Raw genomic sequence first — 16,900 nt, 5'->3', positions numbered from 1 at the left:
TTTGCCCAGCCTCCTGCATTAGACAGGAATCCCTTCGTTAGTACCCCTCTTCCCCTATTTGTGTAGCATTCCTCCCCTAGATTCAGCACAAATAAGGGAAAGGAGTACATTTTTTCACTAATGGAAAACACACACACACACACACACACACACACACGCACACACGAGACCTTCGATCTCACTTCTATGTGAAGCTTGAATAAACTACATTCCTTAGAAAACTTGTTAGTATCCTGTAGCTATCAAGTCAGATTCAGAGCTCTTTAAATGTAAATGATTTCTTGTTGGTCAAGATATTTCTTCTTTATACCCATAAAACAGGTTAAAGCAGGCTTTCCTAGCCTTTCCCTTTTAGAAGCTACTTTGGTATTTCCAAAGACTGCTTGGGAATGCTGGTGGGAGCAGGAATGGGAGGAGATGGCTAGGTGTGCAAATCCTGAGGTAGGATCTTCTGTAGCTGAAGTTTCCAACAAATGGTGCTGAAGTGTGAAAACAACAGCAAATCTCAGTATTAGCCAGATGTGGCTTTGAAACGGTAATTTACAATTTCATGTGATTTTTGAAAACTCTGAACATGTTTTAGACTCTTGAGATTGTTGGTGCCTGAGGAGGTACTTAAAATCAAAGTCTGATATTTACATGGTTGTGTTGAGAGAATTGAAGCCCAGTGAAGTTAAATGTCAGTCAGGTAACAGCTAGTAAGTATCTGAGGTGAAATTTGATCCGAAGTCATAACTTGTCATTGTCTTACTTTCTAGAACAAGAAATGAAGTTTAATTTTTTTTTTAAAGATAAAAATAACATATTTAGGACTTCCCTGGTGGTCCAGTGGTTAGGACTCCATGCTCCGAATGCAGGGGGCCTGGGTTCGATCCTTGGTCAGGGAACTATATCCCACATGCTACAACTAAGACCTGGCACAGCCAAATAAATAAATAAATGTTAAAAACAAACAAACAACGTATTAAAGAATATGTCAAGCACTTTTGCCTTTTCTTAGAGGTCCTCACAAGGCCACCAGGTAACTGCCTTCATCTGAGGAAATAGACCCAGAGAAGTTAAGCATCCCTAAGTACTAAGCTCTCACTCTACACTCAGGACATCTGATTCACGTTTCTTGCTGTTTGTATTACACTATGAAGACACAAATTGAGAACGTGTCAAAGTGAATTCTGTATGTGCCAGATAAGCACACTATTTAAAGAAATTCTGTGGTGATGTGTTTAGTGTTTAGTAACCTTGTTCAGATTTTTGTCTTTCAAGTTCTCTTATTCACACATGTAGGTACCCCCTCCCCCACCACCACCAAGAATAAATATCCCCTCGTGGGATATACTTAATTGTATGCTTTGTAATGGATTAACTCATTGAGCTTCAGTTTTGAGCAGGTTGTGTTTTCCGCTAAAAGCCTTGGGCAAACCAATTTTGCATATGTTTAAGAGTTAAAATGTTTCAGTTAAAAGAACAATTTGTGGTAAGTTTTTATTTACTTTAGAGATTTTGCAATTTTCCCTGATATTGATAATTTGAATCTTATGACTTAGCATTATTAATTATTATAATTATATGGGATAACCATTACTGTTCACAGAGTTTAATATGCTCAAGATTATACAATAAGTGGCAGAGATAGGATTCAAACCTGAATCTGATTTATTTTTAGTGATTAGCTCAAATATTCAGGTATTGTATAAACAATAGAACAGGAATCAACAGTGATTTGTGTGATCAAAAAAAAAAGCAAGCCCTTTGCTTCAGAAAATACTCCTGTGTTATATACAAAACAATTACTAGTAATCTGCTAAAAAGCTGTTAATCTTTTAATATTATTAATTCAAATGTTATGAAAATGTTCTACCAGATCTGAGATGGCAGTGATGAGAATTCTGTTTCATTAAAAATGACCTACAGCTACAATTGGTCTTGGACCTCATACCAAAAAAAAAAAAGCAACAGTTTTAAAGAAATGATAAAATGTTCAGTTAGCCTACTTTTAAGAATATGACTATAACATTTCATTAAGTTCAACTAATATTTAAAAACCTCAGTTTTATAATGCTTGATAACCAGAGGAAAAAGGAAGTAGGGATAGGAAAATACAGATCTGTGAAAAGAAGGGGGGAAGTAAAGGGAAGTGATAAAAAAGGAAAAGGCTCATTCCTCTTAGCTATTTCTGATTTCTACATAACTTCCAACATCAGACATCTCTGCTTTTCAACTTTTCACTCAGCTCTGAGGTGTGTATGTGAGTTTGTGAGAAGCTTCTTATTATGAACCTGTGGGCTGTTAGTGTGGGGCAAGGAAAAAGAGCTTTGTATTAGGAATCAGAACACCTGGGTCCTATTAAGGTTTCTGTCTAGATTTGTGTGAAATGAGTCGTACAGATTAAAATGCTTTTCAAACTAGATCATGAATCAATTTGGGTATAGAAAAAGTGGTATTTTATAAAAGGAAAATAGGAAAGGTCAATGCATTGAATATGGTAAGGGTAAGTATTGCTTTGTGAAACGTTTCCATTATGTATATTTATGGAGTATTAGTTGCAATGCAAAATATATTTTTCACAATGAGTTTGGTTTTCTGTCCTAAAATTTAGTGGCTTAAAAGAACAGCCATTTTACTAGAGTTCATGGTTTTGTGGGTCAGGAGTAGCTGGTTGATTCTTCTGCTCCATGTGCTATTGACTAGGATCACTTGGAGGTATTTAGCCGGTAACAGGTCTGGTGTGGAGGGTACAAGTTGTCTTTACTCATTTGCCTGGTGTTTTGGTAGTGGTGGCTGGCAATCTTGGCTTAGCTGGGTTCCTCTCTTTCTCTGTGTGGCTTGAGGGCCTCTCCATGTGGTTTCCTCAACCTGGTAGTTGGACCTCTTAGATGGCAGCTCAGAGACCAAGGCAGGAGCTGGCAGTCCTTTAAGGCTAGCCTGGAATCTGGTCAAAGGAGTCATAGTTTAGCCCAGATTTAAGGGGAGGGGACATAGACTCTTGTCTCCAAGAAACTGTGGCCATTTTTAATCTGCCACAATTATTGTAAAATAATTTTGAAAACCGTGACTGAATTTATCCAACCTTTTAATTCTGTTATTGCCCTTTGAAAGATGATTAATTTCAATAGTCTACTCCCCTGCACCCTGCCACAGGTACCCCTAACATTGGAAAATGTGTCAATTTTTGATTTCAAAGTGCAGAGTTTAATTTAAATATGTGTAGTATTTTTCCATGGAACTGTGAGTTTTAGGTTTTGTAGAAATAATTTAAGGTCTAAAAATTTCTGTGGAGTCTTAAGATAAGTTTGCTACCTAACACTACCTAAAAACTCTATTTGACATTGAGTAAGAATTGCCTTCTTACAATGCCTGAAGATTACATTTGGATTTAATTACTTCTTCCCTTCACATACAGGCAGTCTGAAGCTGTTATGTTTTTTTTTTTTTTTTTTTGGCTGCGTTGGGCCCTCGTTGCGGTGCGCGGGCTTCTCATTGCAGTGGCTTCTCTTATTGCGGAGCATGGCGCGTGGGCTTCAGTAGTTGTGGCGCACGGGCTTAGTTGCTCCGCAGCATGTGGAATCTTCCCAGACCAGGGCTCGAACCCGTGTCCCCTGCATTGGCAGGCGGATTCTTAACCACTGTGCCACCAGGGAAGCCTGAAGCTGTTATGTTTTTGTTGAAATCTGAAAAAGTGAGAAATCTGCTCCCACCAACCCCCATTCTACCCCTCAGTAAAGAAAACAAAACTATTAAACGTTTCTGTTAAAAACCTACAAGTTGTTATCACAAGGAAAAATCTTTGTAACTATTTATGGTTATGGATGTTAACTAGACTTACTGTGATGATCATTTTGCAATATATACAAATACTGAATCATTACGTCTTACATCTGAAGCTAATATAATGTTATATGTCAATCATACCTCAAAAGAAAGCATTAATTCTTGTAAAATGCAGGTTTTGTGGTGTACTGTATCTTTAGGTGACAGAGTGGTTTCCAGAAGAGGACTGTTCCCTGTGACAGAGCTGTAGGGATTTGTGGAAATGTCCATGTCAGAATATCTGCCCATATTTGGAATATTAATAGCACTTTCTTAAGATATAAGCAAAAGGATTTATCTTCTCATACCCTTGGCTATTTAGAATCCCAGATGTTGAAGCAGTGTTTGGGTGTAACCCCTGGCTTTTGGGGAATGGGTTGGGCTGGTTGTTTGACCAGTTATGCTGCAGAGTCATTCTTCTTTGCCTCTGTCTGCAGAAAAATGTCCTGTTTTTCAGATAAACCACATTCATCTTAAATGCTCCTCCACCCCAGGCTCTTTTTTTCCCACCGAGGAAGACATGATGGTGGTCAAGATTTCCTTCAAAGTAATTAAGGAGGAGAATGTGAAAAATGGTAAGAGCTTTAGAATGAAATTCTGTGGGTTTAGATGCCAGTATTTAAAAATAACTATTTAAACCCACCCCCAAATGAAATGGGAGAACTTATGTGTATTTTAAACTTATAAACAGGCATATGAGGATAAATGGTTTATAAGTTATAGATGCTTAGTTACACCAAAATATCAATTTTTGGAATAATATTATATATACATACATACCTATGTACATACTTTGTGTATGTGAACATATATCAAACCCTGATATTGGTAGTCCCATCACATTGCATTTCTTTTTTTTTTTTTTTTGCGGTACGCGGCCTCTCACTGTTGTGGCCTCTCCCCGTTGCGGAGCAGAGGCTCCGGACGCGCAGGCTCAGCGGCCATGGCTCACGGGCTTAGCCGCTCTGCGGCATGTGGGATCTTCCCGGACCGGGGCACGAACCTGTGTCCCTGCATCGGCAGGCGGACTCTCAACCACTGCGCCACCAGGGAAGCCCCACACTGCATTTCTTGATGAACTTATATAACTATTGAGGCAATAAAAAAAATTTGTTCTTAACGTTTCCCGTACCTGATTCTCTCATATATGTAATGAATCATTAGAAAATCTGCACGATGACCCACCCCAAAAGCTAATGATCCTTCCCCTTTAACTTGAGATTACATGATCACATTAAGTAACCACTGGGTCAAGTGATCTCCATTGAAAGCACTCCAAGGAATGCTATGGTATATATACTATATTTATATATATAATTTTAATTCTACTTGACTGTTGTGCTGCATAAGGAAAGACACTTCAAAGATTACATTTTTCCCAATACAACAGTTTTGGTGGGCTCTTTGCACTTCTCTCCATCCCAGGTTTCCCAGTAACACTGAGACTACTATCACTACCACCTCCACCACCATCACCACTGTATAAACTTCCAAGTCTTTCAATTTTAAATATCTAGTTATTGCAGAAAAGCAGTCTACCCTATTTCCACAAGGAGGGGTTTCACTCTAAATATTTCACTATTTTTCTCTGCACCCTGAAATCCAATTTCAGGTCAGTCTTTAGGCAGATGAGAGCCAGTGCCAGTCTGTGTCCTGTCCCACAGACTGTGAGAGAAGGTGGCCCTCTGCCCATGTAGTAGGGTGGAAGATAGGACCTTCAAATCTAGGTCAGTCCTCATCAGTGGAGACTATGAAATTGCTGGTTCCTATTATTAGGATACTCTGTTAGAGAGAAAAAAAAACATTGAATAAAAGAAAACTTTATAAACCAGTTCCATCATTTCTAAAGCAACCCATTAGAAATTTCTATTTCTTAGGACTCTCTTTGGATAAAACTGCATGTTTAATTTGAGACTACATTTATTTTTACTCTTATATAGTAGAACATGATAGGCACTAGGGGTTAGAGGATATACCCAAGGACTAATATAAGTTAAAAAAAATTATTTTTTTTTTACAGTGGAACCTTTTGTGGACATTTGTGGTTTCAATTTATGAGTCTTGAAAGATCTTGATAAGAAATAATTTGTAATTTTACTAAAGCCTAAATTTGATTTGCACAAAGTGAATGGCTGGGGTGGGAGATTTACTTAGTTTTATAGTAAATTTAACCACTTGCTATTAATTGTGTGCCCCTAAATTCTTGCAGAGTAAAAAAGATGTTTTTCTTTGTCAACAATCAGTCTTGTGATTTTGACAGAAATGAAATTGTGGTTGAAATTTTTAAAAATGAAGAGGTCTAAGAAATGATTCTTGGTGGCAATTAGGAGTCTTGGCTAAATTAAAGACAAAAACGGCAGATTCATTGGCTGCTCAGATTTAATCTATGAATAAGCACATATGGAAATAAAGGAAGCAATTTCTGAAAGTATTTCATATGATGCTCCGGCTAGTAAGAAAGCTGTTATCGGACTACTACATCTTACGGGTGGAAGTCATAGTGTGGTGTTCTGAAATTTGGGTGTTTTATAAAAGTCTCAGACTTATGTCAGTCTGTCTTGGGTTTACTTTGGTAACACTGTACAGTGTTAATTAGCCCCAGTTCTGGAGTCAGGCTACCAGAGTTTGGATTTCTGTTCTGTAACGTGTGACTTTCAGCAAATTATTTAACCTCTTTGAGCTTCAATTTCTTCAAATGTAAAATGGTGATAATAAAAAATCTTCTGATAAGGTTTTTGTAAATTCAAATAAGGTAGTACTTGAAACATATATAGCATGGTGTCTGGCACATATTAAACACTCATTAAGTTTTACATGTTATTTTAATTATATACATATTTAGTGGCTGCTGGCAGGTGACTGCTAAGGTAGAATGGTTGCCCTCTTAGGATGTTGTTCAAATGAAACTGCATATACAATTCTGGACAACTATTTTTAGTCTATTAATAGAAAACAGTAGGCACTACAGAGTAAGGAAGACTAGAAAGAAAAATCTGTTTCCCAAGTCTTTATCTCTATCCCCGACCTCCCCTGGAACTTGTCCTTTGAACTTCTTTCTTGTCTTTCCCTTTTATCTCAGTAACAGCAGCGCCATTTACTCAATTTAGTCCAAAGTTACCTAATTTAGTCTAAAATCTAGGAGTTACTCTTGACTCCTTTATTTTCCTTAGTCCCCCATATTCCTGTCATTCTATTGGATTGGCCAAAAAGTTCCTTCGGTTTTTAAGTAAAAAAAGACACACTTTCCATTTTCACCAAGAACTTTATTGAACAATGTATTCCCCATTTTGTTCTACTACCTTCTGCCATATTTCATGCAACTTCATAATGCCATCTTCCCAAAACTTTTTATCTTTTTGAGCAAAAAACCGTTCCAGGTACCTTTTACAGTCTTCCAGGGAATTGAAATTTTTTCCATTAAGAATTTTGTAAAGACCGAAATAGATGGAAATCTGAAGGTGCAATGTCTGGTGAATACGGCAGATGAATCAGAACTTCCCAGCCAAGCTGTTATGGTTTTTGCCTGGTCATCAAAGAAACATGTGGTCTTGTGTTATCCTGATGGAAGATTATGTGTTTTCTGTTGACTAATTCCAGACCATTTTCGTTGAGTGCTGCTTTCAGTTGGTCTAATTGTGGGTGGTACTTGTTGAAATTAATCGCTTGGTTTTCCAGAAGGAGCATATAATAGAGGACTCCCTTCCAATCCCACCATATACACATCGCCTTCTTTTGATGAAGACCGGCCTTTGGTGTGGTTGGTGGTGCTTCATTTCGCTTGCCCCGTGATCGCTTCCATTCCACATTATTGTACAGTATCCACTTTTCATCACCTGTCCCAATTTGTTTTAAAAACGGAATGTTTTTGTTATGTTTAGGTAGAGAATCGCATGTGGAAATACGGTCAAGAAGGTTTTTTTTGCTTAACTTATGTAGAACCCAAACATCAAAGCGATTAACATAACCAAGCTGGTGCAAATGATTTTCAACACTTGATTTGGATATTTTGAGTATGTCAGCTATCTCCTGTGTGGTATAATGTCGATGGTTCTCAATTAACGTCTTGATTTGATCGCTATCAACTTCAGCTGTTCTACCCAACCGTGGAGCATCGTCCACGAGAAATCTCCAGCACGAAACTTCGCAAACCACTTTTGACACATTCGATCAGTCACAGTACCTTCTCCATACACTGCACAAATCTTTCAGTTGCATTTTTACCTTTCTTGAAATAATAAAGCATAATATGCTGAAAATGTTGCTTTCTTTCTTCCAACTTCAATATTAAAATGGCTACACAAAAATTCACCAATTTTGATACTTTTTTTTTTTAATGCACTCTGATATGACAGCTGTCACAATACAATCTAACAAAATTGTTTCGAATGAAGTTAAAGACAACTAAGGGCTACTAGAGCCATCTTATGGAAAAAACCGAAAGAAAAAAAAAAAAAACAAAAAAAAAAACCGAAAGAACCTTTTGGCCAACCCAATGCCTCCAAAATGTCCATTTACTTCTTTCTATGTCCACCACTATCTTCATTGTTCAAACCACAATTATTTGTCATCTTTATTACTGTAATAGGCTTTTAATTTAGTCTTTCTGCTTTCATGCTCCTTTGATCCATTCTCTACACTATAACCAGGTTGATCTTTTAAGACAAAATCAGATCACGTCATTCCTCTGTTTAAAACTTAATTACAGTGGCTTCCTGTCTTGCTTATAACAAAGTCTAAACTTCTTAGGCTCATCAAAACTAAGACGTTCTGCTTCTTTCTCTAACCACAACCTTTTGTCCCTCCCCTTTTTTTCACACTGGGCTTCCAGTTATTTGAGTGCTGTCTGTCTGTCTGGAAACCCTTCCCCCACCTTGCTCTTCCTTTTTTTTTTTTTTTTTTTTTTTTTTTTTTTTTTTTATAGTGTTTATTTATTTTTTTACTTGTGGACAGTTTGCTTTATTTATTTATTTATGGCTGTGTTGGGTCTTCATTTCCGTGCGAGGGCTTTCTCTAGTTGTGGCAAGCGGGGGCCACTCTTCATCGCGGTGCGCGGGCTTCTCACTATCGTGGCCTCTCTTGTTGCGGAGCATAGGCTCCAGACGCGCAGGCTCAGTAATTGTGGCTCACGGGCCCAGTTGCTCCGTGGCATGTGGGATCTTCCCAGACCAGGGCTCGAACCCGTGTCCCCTGCATTGGCAGGCAGATTCTCAACCACTGCGCCACCAGGGAAGCCCACCTTGCTCTTCCTTGTCATTCAGTTTTCTACTGGAGATCTTCCCTGACTACCCACTCTAAAGGAGCCTTTCTCTGTGTTATCCGCTGGGCTTAATTCTCTGCATAGCACTTAATGATCATTTAATGTTCTTGTTTATTTGATTATTTATCTATATCTCCTCACTAGAATATCAGTTCTATAAGGGCAGTACATGTTCTTGGTCATTGCTGAATCTCCAGTGTATTGAGTAGTAGAGAAGATTTCAATAAATATTTGTTGAGTTAATGAGTGATTGATTCCTTTTTTTTTTTTTCTTTTGGCTGCACGGCAGCTTGTGGAATCTTAGTTCCCCGACCAGGGACTGAATCCGTGCCCTCAGCAGTCAAAGCGTGGAGTCCTAACCACTGGAGTGCTAGGGAATTCCCAAGTGATTGATTCCTAAAAGCTTTTTTGTGAAGTACCGGATTTATGGTAAAATAAAAACAAGAAAAATCTTTTATATAGAAAATATATTTCATAAGGTTACCAGCAATACTTCGGGTAGCGCTGTTTATTCTGTGATGTCCTTTTTACATTTTTATGTTAAAATGCCCTTTTGTGAAATGATAGTGATATATTCAATTGTATAGTTTCAAAATATATTCTTGGCAGCATAAATAATTGGGAAGCACTGTTGTCCCATACTTCTATTTTTTTTATTTTATTTTTTAAAGAATCAATTATTTATTTATTTATTTATTTTTTTGGTTGCATTGGGTCTTCGTTGCTGCATGCCAGCTTCCTCTAGTTGCCGCGAGTGGGGGCTATTCTTCGTTGCAGTGCATGGGCTTCTCACTGCAGTGGCTTCTCTTGTTGCGGAACACGGGCTCTAGGCACGCGGGCTTCAGTAGTTGTGGCACGCGGGCTCTAGAGCACAGGCTCAGTAGTTGTGGCACATAGGCTTAGTTGCTCCGCAGCATGTGGGATCTTCCCCGACCAGGGCTCGAACCCATTTCCCCTGCATTGGCAGGTGGATTCTTAACCACTGCACCACCAGGGAAGTCCCTGTCCTATACTTTTAGATTGGAAATTTTCTTTGACTTTTAAAGATTTGTAGTTCACTGAAAATATAGAAGCACTGTGTAGGTGTTCTTGGGAGGGAGTTTTGCTAAGAATTCTTAGTAAGTAAAGTTCAGTCAATCAAATGTTATTATATTCTTCAAATTCTCCTGGGAAATAAATTGTCAGGTTCCATTTAAAGATTATATTGTTTGAATATGTCACGTTAAAGTGAAATGTGACATGAGAATCTATCGATAATAATTAAAAGGAAATAAAAATAGTGAACCTCTTTTAATATTTTTTTGGGTAATACATTTAGCAATGTTTCTTTGAATAACTTTGTCCATAATGAAAACTAAGTAAAATTGCGAGTGTTTTATTTTCATTAAAACTGATCAACTCTTAAAAAAAGCAACCCAATTTGTATTGTCACAAGCGGACAGTTTTTTTCTTCCACTGTCCATTAAGAACTGAAACGGACCTGAGATGTCACCTGTAACAAACTACCTGGTGTTTCAGATAAGGAAACTGACGGTCAAAGGACATACATATTTTTGGTAGGCCTAGGATTAGAATTCCCATCTCTTTATTCTCCGGCTCCTGAACTTTACTCTGTGGCACTAATTATTTTAGGGAGACAAGTCTTAAGAAATTTCTCTTTTTGGAATATGGTATAGATTGCTTTAAAATCTTATTTTATCAGTATTTTCTTTTCTTTTTTTAAATATTTATTTCGTTGCACCGGATCTTAGTTGTGGCAGTGGACTCCCCAGTTGCAGCATGTGAACTCTTAGCTGTGGCATGCATGTGACATCTAATTCCCCGACCAGGGCTTGAACCCTGGCCCCCTGCATTGGGAGTCTTAACCACTGTGCCACCAGGAAAGTCCCAGTATTTTCATTCATATGAAATGAGGAGATGTATTTTTAAGTAACATGCAGGGAAGATATTCCACATTCAATCTTGTGACAGCTGGCTTCTTAAAGGCTGTGCAAAGCTCTAAAAGTGGTACTTATGCTTTTAATTTTTGTCGAGTTAAGATTTAAAATTAAACAAGAAAATCATAGACATTTTATTTTTGTTATTCCTGTATTAAAGAATCTTTACACATGAAAAGATGAGACATTTGTAAAGTAAGCCTAATTCCTCTAAAAATAAGGGTAGTTTCGATGGTTGTGATCTAAAAAGACACAGGTTTTAAAAAAGCAGGAATAAGTTTTGTATTTTTAAATCATTTCAGAAAGACCATTAAAATTTAATAATACAAAAATTTTATGCTAATAAAACCAACATGTAGTAGAAAATTTATAAAGCAGATCAATATAAAGTCAAAACGACACATAATTCTACTTTCCAGAGAATCCAGTAATAACATTTTGGTATGTTTCTTTCCAGTTTTTTTCTGTGTATATACGGCATATATATATTTTTTAACATAGTCAAGATTATACTCTACATTCTTTTTGTTGGATTGTTTTGCTTTTTTCACTTAAGATTATATCATGAGCATTTTCCTCTGTCCTTAAAAAGTCTATGAAAACATTTTATAGTAGCTTCATAACATTCTTCTATAATTTATTTAACCATTATTCTATTTTTCCTTATTTAGGGATATAATACATTTTTGCTATTGTGAAAAGAATAACTAGGTATACACATCTTTGTTCATGTTCTATTTTATCTATTATAGTTGCCTATAAAGTGGAATTGGTGACACGTTGCCACAAAGCTTTCTAGAAATGTACTAATATATGAAAATACTTGTTTTATTGCACGCTTAACAAACTGGTTGTGTTTGAAGAGAACTTTGCTATTATTTTGGGTTTGGAAGCATTTGTTGAAAAGGTTAGTCTACATATTTGTTGTGCTATCCGTAAACATATTTATTTAACTATTTGGCGTTAGCTATCTAGGTGCTTTTAGTGGCAGACTAACCACATGATTAGATAAAGTAGATAGAATATTTACTTATCTATCTTTCCAAGAGCAAACTGTTCTGACCCACTGATCTTGATTCAACTATTTGAATTAGAAGAAAGTTAATGACGGTTAATAATTCAAATTGACTGCTTTTCCCTAAAGTGAAGAATAGGGTTGAAATAAATTGCTTAAAAAATTGATTGAAAGAGTCTTTTAGTGGTTACTCGGTAGCTAACTTTGTGTGTGTGTGTGTGTGTGTGTGTGTGTGTGTGTGTGTGTGTTTGAGAAAAATTGGGTGGAGGAGAAAAAAAGCATGAAAGGCTGAGGAAAGGAACGTGCTGTGAATTAAAAAAGCTGCTGCCTTTATTTGGAAAAACATGTCTTTTATCTCTACCTGATTGACTCTGAAAGAACAATCACACATGAGCCCTGTTTACTGAAATAGCATTTCTGTATCTGTACCTGCTGAAATGAACTGTTACCTAAGTACATTTTAAGTAATACACTTTTTGAAAGTTGTGTTGACTGATTATGAGTAAAAAAACCAAAGTTTTGATTGTTAGATGCAAAGTGTCACTACTCAAAAATAAGTAGCCTTTAAAAAATCTTTGAATGTGATATGGCTTTAATTTGATTGAATATTTGAGTATTGCAGGCTTTTATCGTCCCTTAATGTCATAGAATATACTGTATTTGTTAAAAAGCAAAGTTTCAAATCTAGCTGTTTTGGTACCACAATTAGTTTTTTGTTAAAAATCAAAAATAGGAGTCAACAAAGTTATGTTAGGCATGTGTGAAAGTTCATTTATTTTTCACAAGGCCGAGTGCATGTTAGCTTTCATATCATGCTTCCCAGAGATGTAATTTTAAGAAATGTGGTAACAACGAAGTAATAATCATGTCATGTGCTGAGGACTCTATTAGACTTTACTAGAATTAAGTTTTAATCTTCCCATTGCCCTGAAAAGCATGTAATGTGTAAACCGAGGGACACATAGGTTAAGAACCAGCCCAAGGTCATGTAGGAAGTCAAGCAGGGGTTCCAAGTCACTTCTGTCTTGCTACCTTTACAATCTTGCTACTTCCCTTTACAACCTTGCTACTTAGCATGGCCCACGGACCAGAAGCAATTGGCAAAATCTGGGAACATAAAGGAATGCAAAATCTTGACCATAGAGACTTGCTGAATCAAACCTTTATTTTAACAAGATCACTCAAGTGATGTGTATGTATATTAAAGTTTGAAAAGCACCATACTCCATCCCATATTAAAAGTTACATGGAGGTTTTGAAATTTGTTCTAAGGATTATTCCTGGTGTTACTTTAGTTCATGTGGGTTATCTATTAACATTTTCCATGAGAGGAGGAGGCAAACTGTTGAATTAGTCAGTGTCTCCCCTGCTTCAAATTGCTATTCTGCGGCTGCTTTGATTCAGATCTTGTTTAATCCAGAGGAACAAATGACTACTTCTGCTTGTGGACATTTGGTCAAAGTCCCAATCAGCCAAGTATAGCTCTGTTTTTAATAGCCTTTACTCATGGACTGAACACATCAAATTTATAGTACATGGCTTCATTCTAGATAGGATTTTCCAAACTAAAGAGAAAAATGCTAAAAAAAAAAAGCATTTTCAAAGGAAACTTGAAATCCTTTGGAATACTTGATGTTTCAGATGGTTAGTAAGGAATGAGGGATTTGTATAAATTGGTCTTTACTAATTTCATTTAGTGAGCATAATTATTCTGTCATGGGGCAATGATAGGTAAGAAAAAAGCAAGGCTAACTTAGTAGAACAGCACTGTCAAGTAGAAATATAATGCAAGACATAAAATTAAAAAATTTCTAGTAGCCACATTAAAAAAGTAAAAAGAAACAGTTTAAATTAATCTTAATATATTTTATTTAACCCAGCGTAGCTAAGTATTATTTCAACATGTAATCAGTACAAAATTTATTACTGAGATATTCTGTATTTTTTTTGTACTAAGTCTTGAAAAATTCAGTATGCATTTTATATTTACAGTGTCTCAGTTTGGATGCTAAATTTTTCGCAGTTAAAAGGTGAAATGTAGTGCAATGAAAACAAAATTGTGTTTAATGGAAAAATATTTTACCTTTTGGTTTTAAAATTTAAGCTAATTAAAATTAAATAAAAATTCAGTTCCTTCAGTCACAGTATGCAGAATTCAGTATCACATGTTGGATCGTGTTTTTTTTTTTTTAATTTATTTACTTTATTATTTATTTATTTTTGGCTCGTTGGGTCTTCGTTGGTGTGCGGGCTTTCTCTAGTTGCCGCGAGCGGGGCTACTCTTTGTTGTGGTGCACGGGGCTTCCCATTGTGGTAGCTTCTTTTGTTGCAGAGCGTGGCTCTAGGTGCGCGGGCTTCAGTAGTTGTGGCACGCTGGCCCAGTAGTTGCGGCTCGCGGGCTCTAGAACACAGGCCCAGTAGTTGTGGCTCACGGGTTTAGCTGCTCTGCAGCATGTTAGATCTTCCCCCATGGGGGCTTGAACCCATGTGTCCTGCAGTGGCAGGTGAATTCTTAACCACTGGGCCACCAGGGAAGCCTTGGATTGTGTTTCTAACGTAAGTGATTTCACACTTATGGACTTGATCACCATCCAGATGGTTAGTAAATGAATGCCACTGGAGGTTGTGGTCTGTTTATATAAATATTTGCACAGAGCATAAAGAGGGAATTAAAAAAAGCTATTTAGGTCATAAAGCGTTTACTGATTATCCTCCATTCTACTCTTCCTGCAGCTGGAATTGATTTACCTGTCTTTTTATTTATTTATGTATGTTTGGCTGTGTTGGGTCTTGACACATCGAACCGTGTCCCCTGCATTGGCAGGCGGATTCTTAACCGCTGCACAAGGAAAGCCTTTTACCTTTTATTAGTGGTTCAGAATCAGTTTCTTAAATCCTTTAACCCCCACTAAATTGTAAGGCTAGCTCCAAGAGTTAGGGTTCTTCCAATTTTTTCCCTATGGCATTAGATGCTTACTTCAGAGCGCTTCGTACTTTTCAGAAAAGTGAGGAAGTCTGACAATTAGTATGTCAAGTAGGATAGTCTGAGTGGGCTAGTTTGGCCCAGAGGTTTTAAAACTTTACACGTGTACCTGGATCACCCGGGAACTTGCTAAAAATACCAATGTATGGGCCTCACCTTTCTAGGTTCTGATTCACAGGTTTATAGTGAGACCATGGACACTTCTGTATTAAATAACTTGTTTTAAGTGTTTCTGAAGTTCAAAAACGTTTGGGGACCACAAGACTCAGCATTTGACTCTTAAAGGCTGCGAGTTCGAATTACGACATGTGCTGCTGCTGCCACGCGATCGATTCTACCCGGACTGAGGTTTCCCAGGCGGCTGCTGCTTTTCTGCAGACTGTTTTTCAGGCTGTTAAACCCCATCCCCAAAGACTGCCCTGACTCCGTCCCTGTCCCAAGTCCTGTTAAGGCGACCTGGGCTGGCCGAGGTAGACAGGGCCATGTGACTGATAAGCCGGTTGCCTTTCGGAGCGGCCATTTTTGAGGCGGGCACCCATCCTCGTGCCCCGTAAGCCAGGAGTGTGTGTGGGGGAACTCTGTTACCAGGACTCAAGATGGCCACCGCGCCCGCTAGCCAGCCCGCTAGCCCGCGCGCCGGCACGAGACGCGCGGGCGGCTTGCAGTTGCCCGAGGCGGCCTGGGCTAGTCTCGGGCCGCGGGCCCGGGGCGGAGCGCCCGCCCCTTCCGGGCTCGGCCAATCAGCGCGTGCGGCCGGCTCAGCGGGGGCCGCCCGCGCGCCGGGTATGTGAGGACGCGCTCCCCGTCGCTGAGTGCCTGAGCCCAGGAGCAGTGGCTGTGGTACCTGCTGCTGCCGCCCGTGCGGACGCAGAGCATCGGACGCGAACGCTGTTGCGTGGGGCAAGAAGGTGAAGCCATGACGGCCATCAGGTAATGAGACAGAGCGGCAGCTTAAACTGCGCGCTTGCTGGGCATTAGCCTCCTGGCTGCCGGAGAACTGTCGCCCCTTGTCTTGGGTGTTGTGGAGCCTCCCAATGCCACCGGTCCCCCTCATGTTGGAGGCTCTCTCTGCACTTTTCACTTTTCATGTTGGAGGCTCTCTCTGCACATTCATTTCTGCCTTCCTCAGAAGTTTTGGGGGCTGAGGCACATGGCGGAGCCCTGCGAGCAGCCGCACCGCTGAGGTGACCCTTACCCAGATTACAGGGTTTGAAGCTTGCAGGTGAGCGTAGTGGGTTTCTCGTGAAAATGTAGCTATTTTCCCTCCCCCGGGATAGCCCGAGGCCTGGGGAAGTGTGACGTGCACAGGGCGTGTCCATGCCCGCGTGTCATGCCCTCTGACAACTTCGTTGGTGGCCCAGTGCAGACCTGCAAAGTTGGCCGTTTGATGCAGGTAGATTGCCCCCAAGTTGTGAAATTGTGTGTCCCAAAAATGTTTGCTTATGACTGGAATTAGTACTCTGGTTCCCCAGGTACCATCTGTTTACCTACTTTTATCTGAGAGTCACACGCAATGTGGGTTTCATGAGGTGGTAGGTATACAATGAGAGCAATAAAAGAGAGGCTTCCTTCAATTGCTCTTCCAGAGTTTGGAAGGTTCTTTTTTGGTAATGGCGACAGGATAATGGCCCTGTCCAATGTCTGCGGGTAGCACTGACTGAATGTTTACCTTATGCTGATGAAACTATTTATAAAAAGAGGTAAATTGCCTTATTTACTCAGTGTTCTGAACTGCCTCTTTTAAAGTAGACCTTGGCCTTCATTGTCCCAGAGAAAGGGAGGCCCCAGCACAAATGTGAAGAGAATAAAATTAGTTAAATTTTGGTTTATGAGCTTCCAGCAGCCTAAATCGTGGTGATTTAATGGTTTCTCAGTGGTGAATTTGACTACACAGTGTTTAA

At 38.8% G+C, this 16,900-nt stretch overlaps 1 protein-coding gene across 10 annotated transcripts in view; it reads left to right on the top strand.

Annotated features, from left to right (window-relative positions):
* ADK (adenosine kinase) overlaps positions 1-16,900 on the top strand; it is a 483,942-nt gene that overhangs the window by 10,725 nt on the left and 456,317 nt on the right. For 2 of the 10 annotated variants that reach the window (XM_073793432.1, XM_019936012.3), the window contains exon 1: positions 15,772-15,929. The exons of the other annotated variants lie outside the window; for them this stretch is intronic. In XM_073793432.1, coding sequence (XP_073649533.1) covers positions 15,916-15,929 — 14 coding nt within the window. In that variant the 5' untranslated portion in view covers positions 15,772-15,915. Of the gene's footprint in view, positions 1-15,771; positions 15,930-16,900 lie in introns of those variants that run through there. 10 annotated transcript variants of the gene reach the window in all.

This window comes from Tursiops truncatus, chromosome 16 (genome assembly GCF_011762595.2).
Source record: "Tursiops truncatus isolate mTurTru1 chromosome 16, mTurTru1.mat.Y, whole genome shotgun sequence".
Lineage (NCBI taxonomy): Eukaryota > Metazoa > Chordata > Mammalia > Artiodactyla > Delphinidae > Tursiops > Tursiops truncatus.
The sequence above is the reverse complement of the archived record's forward strand: the minus strand, read 5'-3'. Positions and strand labels throughout refer to the sequence as shown.